At 42.0% G+C, this 12,883-nt stretch overlaps 1 protein-coding gene across 2 annotated transcripts in view; it reads right to left on the bottom strand.

Annotated features, from left to right (window-relative positions):
- Positions 1 to 11,975, bottom strand: part of ADAMTS3 (ADAM metallopeptidase with thrombospondin type 1 motif 3) — a 239,458-nt gene extending 227,483 nt beyond the window's left edge. Inside the window, exons 1-2 of one of the 2 annotated variants that reach the window (XM_080649386.1) lie at positions 11,424 to 11,975; positions 10,106 to 10,133 (exon numbers count right to left, since the gene is read on the bottom strand). In XM_080649386.1, coding sequence (XP_080505512.1) covers positions 10,106 to 10,133; positions 11,424 to 11,492 — 97 coding nt within the window. In that variant the 5' untranslated portion in view covers positions 11,493 to 11,975. The remainder of the gene's footprint in view (positions 1 to 10,105; positions 10,134 to 11,423) is intronic. The other variant, XM_080649387.1, reaches the window with a different exon arrangement.
- Between the last annotated feature and the right edge of the window lie 908 nt (positions 11,976 to 12,883).

Genomic DNA, 12,883 nt, shown 5'->3' with positions numbered 1-12,883 from the left:
TACACAGATATCTTCTAGGGCAGTGGTCGGCAAACGCATTAGTCAACAAAGCGGCAAACCGCGGCGTGAGCCGCATGTGGCTCGCCAGCTGCAGTTTGCCGACCACTGTCCTAGGGAGACTAGATGTCCCCAGGGTGTTTCCAAGACCTCACTGTGGAACAGTAAGAGATCAAAAGTGCTCAGCAGTACAATCTACACTGCTAGGACCTGGAGTGACTGCAGTACAAAGCTCCCATATATCACAGCAAGTTTTAGCTGATCTAATTAAGATCAAAGCACCCAGGCACGCAGATTATTGGAATAATGTGACTGAGGTAATGTGGCTTTAACCCAAGGCAAGGAAGGAAGGAAGGAAGGTAAGATGGTTGAACACTAAAGGTCTGGAGTATGAATTCTGGTTGGTTTCAAGCTGATAAACTCTTTGGCATCCTGCAAGCAAATTATGAAAATCAAGGCTCAGAGAGTTTATCTGTAAATTAGGGATAATAATGGGAATTCACTGAGGTAAGGCTTGCCCTATCTAAGAACATTTCAATAAATGAAAAATTAGCTGATGTTATATCACCATCACCATCATCCTCTAGCTCCAGCTACAGAGGAAGGAAGTCAGTTTCAGATCCCTTCCATGACCCAGCACCCCCTCGGGGGCCTCTCTCCCCACTATACCCCACCCCAGCTTGTGTTTCTGATGCGATTAGAAGAGACATTAAGCTCCACGTCCAGGGCCTGACGTCCAGGATGATGTCACAACCCAGGCTCCATTACCAAACCCAGAGACTGGGATTCTCTCCAAAGAATCGGCTGATTGCTCTATTATAAAAAGGCAGTTCACACAGGCAATTTCCTTTATCAGGTATAAATTGTCAGCATGCAACAATCTGGCCACAAGAATGAAACCAAGTAAGTATTTTCAAGATCTGCTAAAGAAGTAGCTACAACAACAACATTTCCAAATCCCGAGCCAAAGGAAAGAGAATGACTTTCATCAGAAATGACAGGAGCCAGCTGCTCCAGGAAAGATGTGAATCCGGTGAAAAGTGGACCTTAAAAAGTACACCACACGCCAAAGGGTTTACCAAGGCTGTAAACACCATCCGAGAAGGAGACACATCTTCTCTCAAAGGCAATTAAAAATTAATTGTGACACATGCTGAACTTATGAACAGAGCCAAATTCTTTGTCCTCACTTTATCTCCTCTGGGCAGAGAAACTTTGATGTCTTTTATTTTATTTGCAAACCCATTTTCATAGTCCAAGAGTTTTTATCAAGCTATTTGAGGAAAAAATGAAAAGGTGCCAGGGGGGGGTTCTTCTTACTTATTAAGAAAGAACAAATAGTTGTACACTTAAAAATTCTTCTCATTTTTTTTAAACTGGCTTTTTCATAAATATTTGTTGCAATTGCACAATGTTTATGTTCAAGACAGTCATTTAGGAAAGAACAGCACATTCTTTACCGTTACTTAGAACATGAAATCAGGTAAGAAATCTTTCAGGAAAATTTAAAAAAAAAAAAGCCTGAAGAAAAATGTTATTTAAACAAAAACACATCCGAGTTTTCCTTTTTTGCTACATCTTAATATAATCAAATAATCAATAACAGAATAACAAGTAGAAGAGAATTATTTTTGTGAGGCCCAAATGCCAAAATTTTAACATTCCAATCTTAGTTTTAAAAGCACTTCTACTGGCTGTACTTATCATCATTACAAGTTTTGCAGACTCGAGAGCTATATTGGGCATTCTAAAAATTAGTATTTCTCACACATCTTACAATTTGTTGATAGATAATACTTTTAAAGGCTAATTTGAGTCTAGAATTTAAAGCCAGGAAAATCAGCATCCATCTCCAGGGCCAAAGGCTGAGGAAAATATGACAGATAAGAAATGTGGATAGCATTTTTAAAGACTTTCACTGAAACATTACTTGTGGTAATTATATTTTCCAAATCTAAGACACTCCGGCTCATGGTTTAACAAAAGTATGAGAAACTGGGATAGTCCACAAGGCCACTGGATTAGTGTCCTGTCGCTACCATAACACATTGCCACAAACTTGGTGGCTTAAAACAACATGAATTTGTTATGCTATAGTTCTAGGAGATACCAAGTCTGAAATTAGTCAGACAGAGCTAAAATCAAGGTGTCGGCAGGGCTGTATTTCTTCCAGAAGCTCTAGGAGTGATCTGTTTCCTTGACTTTTTCAACTCCCAGAGGCTGCCTTGCATTTCCTGGCTCATGGACACTTTCCTCCATCTTCAAAAACCAACAACATCCACCCATCTTTCTTATGCTATCATCTTTCTTTCACCTGTCTCTTCCATTTATAAGTGCTGCCCCTCTGGATAATCCAGGATAATCTCTCTATATTAAGATCAATTGATTAGCAACCTTAATTCCATTGCAAACTTAATTCCTCTTTGCCAACACAACATATTCACAGGTTCCAAGGATTCAGAAGTGGACATCTTTAGAGCCATTATTCTGCCTACTACAGCCACCAGTTCCCTTGCAATGTGCTGGGAAGTCCTCACATCTGTGGCACTACTGTACATGTGTACCACCCTAGCATCCGTCCCACGCTCCCTGCCAATATTCCCTCAGGTGAACCATCCCACACTCCACACTTAGTCCCTGTAAGTCAAGGGCGAAATATCTCAGCTGAGGCCAATCAGAACACTGCATTCCTGACCTCGCAGGCGTCCTCAAACTATGGCCCGCGGGCCACATGCGGCCCGCCGAGGACATTTATCCGGCCCGCCGGGTGCCGCTGCCTGTCCTGCTTAGCAGCCGACTCGTCCTGGCCCACAGTGCGCATAGGAATTTGTTCATAGTTTTTTGTTTTTTTTTAACTATAGTCCGGCCCTCCAACGGTCTGAGGGACAGTGAACTGGCCCCGTTTAAAAAGTTTGAGGACCCCTGCCTCAGTGAATAGTTCAAGGATAAACTTATGACTCAAGATAGATAGCCAATAAAAACCCTACGAGGAATTTTCCTGGAGTGTCAAAAAAGAAGTGTTCTGTCTAGTGGGGTGAAAGGTAGAATGACAGCCTAGAGAGATGCTGATGACAGTATTTGGCACTATTTGGGGGGTAAGGTGGGGGGTAGGGGGGTGTAGACACTGAAATCTTAGAGAGATAAAGCAAACACATAGGAAAAATGAGAAAGGAGGGAGAGAGGGAGGGAGTAAAGGAGGGGGAGAGAGAGACTGAAAGATTAAGAGAGAGATTCCCGAGATTAATCGGAGCTCTCAGATCCAGCTATACCTGACTTTGATTACCTGATAAATTTTTTTTCCTTAACCAGTGTCAACTCGGTTCCTGTTACTTGCATTCAAAGGAGTCATAATTAATATAAGAATTTTCTCTCAATGAAATGGAAAGAAGAAATTTAAATAAATACGGTGAGAAAAAGAGAAAGAATTGTGTCTGGTATACACAATTTAGGTGGAGTGGAATTATCTATATAATAAAAGCCTAAGCAACCGTTATAGTGGAACGACCAGAACGACCAGTTGCTATGATGCACACTGACCACCAGGGGGTCAGTGTGCTCCCACAGGGGAAGCACTGCTCAACCAGAAGCCGGGCTCATGGCTGGCGAGCACAGCGGCAGTGGCAGAAGCCTCTCCTGCCTCCGCAGCAGCGCTAAGGAGCAACGAGCCAAGCAGTAAGGAGCAGCGAGCAGGTGGGCAGTAAGGAGCGGTCCCAGACTGTGAGAGGGATGTCTGCCTACCAACAGTCGGACATCCCCCAAGGGGTTCCAGACTGAGAGAGGGTGCAAGCCAGGCTGAGGGACATCTGCTCCCACCCCCGCACAAATTTCGTGCACTGGGCCTCCGGTTTGAAATAGCTAGTTTTGTACCACTCCTTACTCAACTCCCTCCCTCTACTGCTATATCCCTATGAATGAAGCATCACCTCATTATCAACTTAAATACATGGAAATAGAACTCTCAAAGAGCTGCCATATGGTGAGCTGAGTGAATGGATAGTTTACAAGTCCATGGCACAGAAAAGTCTTTTCTGGAAACTCATGGTATCAGGTAGACCTAATCAAAAATGTAGGAGTTAGAATGACGTGGCTCTCCTTGAGTAAAAGTGTTTTTTTTAAAAGCACAAGACTAAGACATACTACTAATAATAACTATTATTATGGTTTGCTTTTCATGTAACAGAATTGTATGAGTCCTTTACAACTGTATGAACTAAGCAGCAGTATTACGTTTATGTTACATACAAAAGAGTGATGCTTTGAGAGGTTAAAGTCATCAGCAGGAAAGTGGTGGTCAGGGTTTTAAACCACATTGTGAGTAGTCTGTGCCCTGACCATCAGATGGAGGAAAGGAGATGAATGTTAATAGGTACTCTACTGGATATACTGGTTAGATTTAAGATTGAGGCATGGACTCTACATGTAAATGAGAGAAGTTTTTACTTATAAAAGACACAGAATTCAAATCACATGAATAATAATTTCAATCATTCTTTTTATTTTTGCGTGCATATGTGCATATGAAAATATATATATTATATATGAAAATTGCAGGAAATGTAATTTAATATCTAAGACCACAATATTTGAAGATTCGTAGATTTAATCCTACTTTCTATAAGGTTTCCTATATTTTTTTTTGTTTTATCAGTCACTTCAAGAATAAGATAGACTATTTCATGCTGCTCACAATTTGTTCTAAATTCCAAAAAGATTCATCATGATGAATTTGTGGCAATCATTTTTATAAACAGGAGACTGACATTTTACCACAAAATCTCTCCTAGGAATTTACAGTTAGTCAGAAAAGTCATGAAAACGTATTTGGAAAATTAGGATGGATCAATTACATATGGGAACAGAGATTCCAAAGCTAGAATCTCTTCCCACGCTTTCCTATCTATTCTAAAGAGTATACAGCTCTCAAATTCTATCCCATGATGTGGATGAATCTTGTCATAGTACAAATAAAATAACAAAACTTTTTTATAATATAATTGTCCATATTTTGGTTACTTGATAAGTAGAAAAAAATGATTAATTCATTACATCTCTCAGAGATTATATAACCAAATATTTAAAAATCATACTCAAATGTCAACAAGAATGGAGACAAAACAAATTTAGAATTAATATTTTTTTAAATCAACACTTTCCCAGTATATTGCTAGTGGGAGTTCAGGTCATGCAAACTTTTTCTAAAGCCATTTGTTAAAATGTATCATGTTAACTTGGCTTTACTTGGTCATCAACTTCTAGGTCTCTCTCCTAGTCATTTGAGAAGCAGGAAATTATCTACGTACAATACAGTGGGACAACATTCATTATCGTGAGAAAAACGAATAAATTAGGAAAACAATACATAAATTCAGGTTTTTTAGTATGATAGGACTAAAATGATGTTTACAAGGAGTTTTTAATGATAGGGAAAAATATACTAAAATATTAAACAAACCAAAAACAGGTATACAAACACACAATCTGTGTATTAAAGGAAGACTGAATAACAATATGCTAAATTGTCTTATTTGGGATGACTGTCAAAAATCTGGAAAATACAGAAAAATTAAAGAAGACGATTATAATGGGCACATGCAAAACTTCCATAATCAGAGCAAAAACTGATGAATTAAAAGGATAATTGCCCGCATTTTATAAAAATAAAAGTAGCACAGCTTAGGAGTAAACGCTGATCTCTACTAGAGAGAGGGTTCCTAAAATTCTGATAATAGCAATCCTCTTTGAGGAAGCATTAGATTTTCATCTACGTTATCATTGTCAATATGGTATAACCAGTTAAAGTGGTATAACCAAACTCCTCATATTTAAATTATTCATGATTTTACCAGACAATTTGGGATTGTCCCTAATTGATTTCCAAGGTAATTTGGGTTGGCTACCCACAAGTAAAGACTTTTTACAGATAATCATTTTGGAAGCAGAGGTGACCTTGGGGATTTCTTAACATTTCTGAGTAATATCCTGATTATTTGGTAAAATGACTAGGGCAATAGGTGGAAGAAATACTTCAGATAAATAGCAATAATATGTTACTGGTGATAGATAACATGCTGCATTTATTAACATCTTCAGCTAAGAAGCTTAAAGCAGTAACATTAACCATTATGATGCTCATTGGAGGGGTGGAAGCTAAATTAGTCAAGTGAAGTGCATGATCTTTAGCTACAAGGAAGGATAATGGCTTAGGTAGCTAAAAGTCTAAATTTTACAAAGGGTAAGTATAACCCTTCTTTAAACCATACCTTTTAGTACTGCTGCTCGCAAACTGGATCGATAGATTTTAATCTTAGTTTATTTCCCCTAATGCCAGCAACAGGGCAAATGATCCCAGGTAGACTTTAGTGCAAAATTAGTGGGCATGCAAAACCTGCACATAATTCAATTCAATTTGCCAAATACTTATGAAGCACAAGAAGTGCCTAAAAAACCAGTAAGCCTCGGTCCCTGAACTTTGTGGGGGTATAAAGAGAGGTCACAAGAAACCTTGACAACACTGAGTTGTATCACCATGGTCACCATCCTCATTTTCTAATTAAACCTGAAGAGGGACACAGAACAAGCACACTTAAGAAATTTCAGAACACGGGTACGTCCCAATGTGATAATACCCTGTTTGCTAGATCCATTCACTGAACAATAAATATTTGAGGACCCACAAGGTACCAAGCCCTGTGTTACTGTAGACACAGCAGTCATTGAGACAGTCTTTGCTCTCAGAGGTCTACAGTAGAGGAAATGCTTACTATATGCCAAGGACTAGGTAAAGTGACTCACACTAATCCTTGAAAACCAAATAAGTACCTGCAAATGATTAAAATTTATTTCTCAGTAAATTTTAAAGTACATGATTAGCAACTTTATTTTGGTAAGAATGACAAGCAATTGAATTTGAAGTTGGTGAGCAGAAAGAGGACACAGAAAGATGAACATGCCCCATTGCAAGAGATGGGGTGGGGGAAGAAGACAGCTTAACACCAAAGCCTCACAATGATTTTTCCTCTAAAGATGCTCAGGTAAGCTTAAAGGGTCACTTATGAAACAAAAGACTCAGAATTCTTTTTCAGATGCTCCAGTTTCTACAGAACTACATTTATTTTCTAAGCCACATGTGTCACAGAGTCAGCCTCCCTGCCCACAATTACCCTAGGCCTCCTACCAAGGCCATATTCTGCGTCAGAAATGAAAGAACACCCTGATATGCCACAGAAGTATGTTAGTGACTCATGAAACACACTTACACACATATACACAATGCATACACATTCACATATGCATGTATGAATGTATATGAGTATATATAGGTGTATTTGAGTATATATGGGTGTAAATAGGTAGGTAGGTATTTCTTCTCTGGTTGACAAAGAAGCAGAGAACGTGGGTCACAGTCCAAAACCTATTTTCCCCTTTTACTCTAGAGTGAATCATACTTGCCCACATAAAAAGAGGGCATTTTTCCACTGAGTGGAGAGAAAAGGAAAGAAGCAATAGCCCATATGACAGACTACATAGGTGATATATCTATACATATTCTAACCTGTCCCCATGACAAACTGCCTTCTTTCTACCTAAATAAGCGCCTTTCTAGTCTATAGCCTTGAAGCATATCAGATTTTTTTTTAATTGGTTTCCTAAGCCAGTTATTTAAGAGTACATATTGTAGGATTCCATTTATGAAAGCACACACAATAAAGCCTGGCAAAATAACTATCCTGTTGGAAGTCAAGACATTGGTTACCCTTCACACAGGGATGGTGCTATGAATGTGGCACAAGCACTAGTAACGTTCTTCTTACTGGTCCAGGTACATGGGAGTGTTACCTTCATGAAGAATCAGCAAAATATACACTTATGTGCACTATCCTGCATGCATATCATACTTCAATAAAAATATTTTTAAAATTTAGCTTCCTAATAATTTATAGCTTGTCATTAATTTACATTGCTCTCTTCCTGAGACATTAAATTATCCAGAAATTATTCAGAGCCATGGTATTTTCTCTAGCCAATTTGTACAGCAACAAATATAAATTGATTAATTCTACAAACCTTATGAGTCTTTCCTAGTTGTATAACTGATCAAATAGCATTTCTGGATCATTTTATAAGATCACTTTTAAATCAATTATTGGGAAAAAAAAGTTAATTATATGTAGAGGTGTGCATTTTATCAAACCTCCATATTAGCAAATGCTTTATGCATGGGAACAAGGGAGAATAACCTCATTATTGTACATAACATTTTTAAACAGCCTTTTAAATCCCTCTTAAGAGCTACATAAATGATTATAACCCCAAACCAAATGATAGCTATACTTCTGTTATCACGAGACCTGAGTCCAAATGTATTTTTATCTTCACTGAACTTGAAAATGATAATAAAAGAAATCCCAAAAAATTGAGGAACTTGGAAGTAAATATCCAGCAATACAACCTAAGAGTGACTCTCCTCTCTTTTAACTGGATACTCATCTCCTTCCTACCAAAATTAAGCACACCTGTACTACTTTCTTCCCTGCAGGCAAAGGCTACCAAAGTAATTTATATTAACAAAAGGACTGGCCCAAAGTCTAACCCAAGTGTCTTACATGACAGCATGTTGATTCTATCTGAAAATTCAATGAAAGCCATATACTTTTTTCCTTCGGTAGAATGGGTAATCTTAAAAGAGCTTTTGAATTTACATAGTAAAATGTTGGGATGTTTCAGTAATCAAATGTTTAAGTAATAAAAGTAAAACAGCTTTCTTTTCCCTACTTGTTTGAGGATTGGTTTTTTTTTTAAAATCCTTCTTTAAAAAGATATATATTGATGGCTGAGTGCTTTGAACCACAAATGACAGATGTCCCTTCATAGACACTGTATTTTAAATGCAGTTCTCAGTCACTCTCCTCTCCTCTGTCCTGCTCTTCCTATAGATGTTAAATTTGAGGAAGAGTCCCAACAATGCTAAGCACTCAGTAGGAAGGCTGATATACAGCTACATATAGATATACAGCTACCCCTGGGGCTGGATCTTGGGGTCCTCCCCATTAGTATACAAGTGTGGAATCCCTCCAGCTCTCCATTATGCACCACAGCAGGTAACTATGTAGCCTGTCAAGCTTCATTTTCTCTGAGTCTAAAATAGGCACAATGGTGTCCATAATTTATAGTGTGGTTGCGAGAATTAGATGACATAATGTACACAGCACAATTAACACTGCCTGGCACATAGTACACGGTCAATGACTTGTAACTATGCTTACAGCAATAAAACTTTTCGTCTAAAAGATGACTTTACAATATCACTTGACAAATACAGAATTTACACGGACTAGTAGTCAGCCAAAAAGAAAAATTATCTTTTAAAGTAACCCAAGTTAAATGTGTATAAAAAAGGCTTTGAATGGAGCCTGGCTCCTTGCCAGATGACTTTCAGTCTCTGAATTCAGAACAAATATATTATTATAAACAGTTCCAAAAAGATCACAGACTTTGGAGTGACCTGTTCAAGTTACACTCTATGAGCCTCAGTCTCCTCACCCATAAAATGGGAATCATTCCCACATCATCAGGTAATACTGAGGTTTTAGATGTTACTTGCAAAAGACCTAATAGTATCTTGCACATTTGTAGGTAATCATTTTAAAGCATATGGAATAAAAGAATTCACTGGAGGGTTTATTCAGAGCTGGAAAAATTTTTAAGAAAAAAATTTCCATCCTCGGTACTTCATTTTTCCCTTCTTTGTAGCATTCTTACACTTTGCCTTCTGCTCTAATCAGCTGTGCCCCTCCTAAGGCTACACAGGTTTATTTATCTCCGTCTCTTCTTCCAGCCCTACATCACCCTCCAAGAACCTACCAGTGGCTTATCCAAAGACAGTAATAACATGCTAGAAAAGTCCAACTGCAGGAGAATTTTTACCGTAACTCAGCCTGAGGAAAGTGGGATTCTCCTCCGGAAAGAGGGAGAGAAGAACAGAAATGTTCCCGGACTATAAATTATTTTTTTTAACCAAAGGAGAAATTTCAGAAACAATATTTTGCTTAGCTTACTTCATTTCCTACTTTCTACTAAGATAAGAATGACATCTGAGAACAAGGCTTACCTATTTGCACCATTTCTTCATTACCAGCCTGGAAAGGAGGGGGGAAAGTAAGAAAAAGAAACAGTTACTGGGTTTCATCTTATCACCTCGTGCGTTTTATTTCTACCATTAATGCTTTTCAGGAGCTAGCTAATCAGGAGATGCCAGAGACCGGGATTGGTGCCTCCAGGCTGCACCTGGGTTTGTAGAAAGTTCCTGTGCTGTGCCCTGAGTAAGAGCCAATTCAGTAACAATTCGGGGCAGGGAAGTGTTTGCCCATTTTAATTTTAACTGAACATGTATGAAATCAGCAAAATTAAATAGTGACACTCAATGTTCTTTTCTGAAAACTCCAGATACTGGGTCAGGATTAGAAAAGAGAGTGTATATATTATACGTGTTTAAAGAAGCCTAAAAGGGGGCCTGGTTTATCAGATTTGAGGTCAAGAATGAACAATTTCATACTTTTTACCCTATGTTCAGACCAGGCAAACCAGAGAAGCTACAAAAACTCACAGACGTGTTCTGCACCCCCAAACCCCACCAGCCCTGTGAGGATGTGAATTACTACAAACAGCTTGGCTCGCCCCGCCAAGCCTTAAGGACTCTTCTGAGAGCATCGGGCTTCACCTTGAGTCTCCAAAGGGTGGGGGCTGGGCCAAAAAGAAACAGAGCTGCACTCAGCTTTGAAGAGGAGGAGCTGTGCAGAGGGGGAGGGGAGAGCAGCGGCGGGCGCCTCCAGCCTCTGCCCAGGAAAATGCAGGGCAGGAAACGTCCCAGCCCCCCTTCGCAACTGTCAAACCCCAGCCCCGCCGCAGTCCTCCCAGGACACGTGTCTGCTGGATGGCTCCCTGTCCGGCCCAAGGACTTCCTGAAACCCCCGCTTCTGTCTGCCCAAAAAAGCTGTGAGTCAGTGAGAAGAGAAATCCCCGCGAACCCGACTCCGGTTGCAGCAACCAGAGCACTGGGATCCTGGACGCCGCGTCCAGAACTTCATTCAAGCGCCCCGACCGCCCTCCGGAAAGGGGAAACCCAGACGGCTCGGCGAGGATGCGAATTGGCTGCAGTTTGTAACCAAGAATTGTTACGAATGCCGCAAAGTGGGGAAGCCCCAGGTGTGACAAGCCTGGGCTCCCGGAGTGAGAGCCCTCGCCTCCCCTGCCATTCAACCCCCCACCCCCGAACGCCCCGCGCGCTGCACCCAGCCCTCAATACACCGTTCCTGAAGGCACCAGATAACAGGGAAGGGTGGGAGGGGAGGAGGGAAGAGGAGGGGAAAGAGGGGAGGAACTTTTTCGGGAAAAGGTTGGGTTTGAGTTTTTCATTATTTTCCACTTACTTGTCCATCAGCTGAAGTCCTAACCTGTACCAGAGCGGCTGCTATCAACCAAAGTGACAGGAGAACCATCACGAGTCGAGTTGACTTTTCAACTACTGGGCAAAGCAAATGCCCAGAGCATACACCCCAAAATAAGTTTCTTTAAAAAAAAAAAATAATAAGGGGGGGAGGGGGGATAAAAAGCAGAATATAAAAAATAAAAACCTGATCTTCTGTACTTTGCTTCAATGGAAATGAAATCTGAGCTCTGAGACTGGCCCCCTTTGCTCTGCAGTCTTTCCACTTCACCTTCTCACCCCGTCCTCCCAAACAGAGTGCAGGAGCGAGAAGGTGCTGCGCGCCCGCACGGGCTGCGCCGGGAGAGGGGGAAGGGACGGGGGCTTCCAACTAGCTCTGCCCAGCGCGGCTTTCTCTAGGCTTTCCTAGCACCATTGATCCCTACGGTTAGCGCCGAGAATGCTTGGGTCCCCCGGAGCACAGTATGAGCGAGAGAGATCAGCGAGCTGGCGCGGGAGAAAGAGGCAGGGAGAGGGCGACTCCGCCGCGCACACAGAGGTGGGGGCGGGAGGAGCCGGAGGGAGGAGGAGGCTGGCGGAGGAGGTGGGAGGAGTGGGGCCGCACGCCGGCTCCTGTTGCTCGCAAAGCGGTCGTCTGCTTGCTGCCCGCGACCCGCAAGGCGCTAATAAGGCGGCCGGAGCCCCCGGGGCGGCCCCTCCCGCCGCGGTGCCCACGTCACGCGGGGCCCGAGCCCGCGCCCCCGCGCCCGAGGCAGCCGGCGCAGGAGAACGGAAGAGTGGGGAGGACCGTGCCGGCGGCCGGCCCCAGGCAGGGTCAGGGTATGCAACCGCGCGGGGGCTCGTGTGGCCCCGGCTCGACCCACCACCCCGATCGTCTCCTTCCCCCGAGATGGATGAGGGGTGGCGGCAGCGCCGGGGGGCCACGGTCCTGACTGGCGGACAGGCATTGAGTTAATTATAGGAAGAGGGAGGGTCCAAGGACGGGTCCTGGGCTTTAGGAAATGCACCTCCTCCAACCTCCACTGTGCTCCCCGCCAGGGGAAAGCCTCTATTAGAGAACCCCTGGATCCTCCAGGTCTTAATGACGTGGTTATCTCCCCTCCTGACACCAGTCGCCTCCCTCATTTGGTGGGGATGGTCCTTGCCCCCTTTAAGTTCTTGTTTATGCTTTATTCGTTTATATTAAGTTTAAAAGATACCCTGTCTGTTCCTTGACTCACTGGCTGCTTCTGTTTATCACTAGAGTACACAGGCCACAGCGTCTCTTCCTCTCACCAAGATTAAGTTATCAAATGATTTCTGTCCAGTGTGGCCGAAGCTTCCAGGGAGTAGATGACACCATCCTGAGCTGAAGGGACAGGAGATGAGCTTGCGCAATGCAAACCCAGGCCCACTTTCTTGGGGTGGACTCCCAAGGGTGCTTTCCAGGGAGCAGAGGGATGG

Source organism: Plecotus auritus (assembly GCF_963455305.1).
Source record: "Plecotus auritus genome assembly, chromosome: 1".
Lineage (NCBI taxonomy): Eukaryota > Metazoa > Chordata > Mammalia > Chiroptera > Vespertilionidae > Plecotus > Plecotus auritus.
Note: the sequence above shows the minus strand (reverse complement) of the source record. Positions and strands in the feature narration are given on the sequence as shown.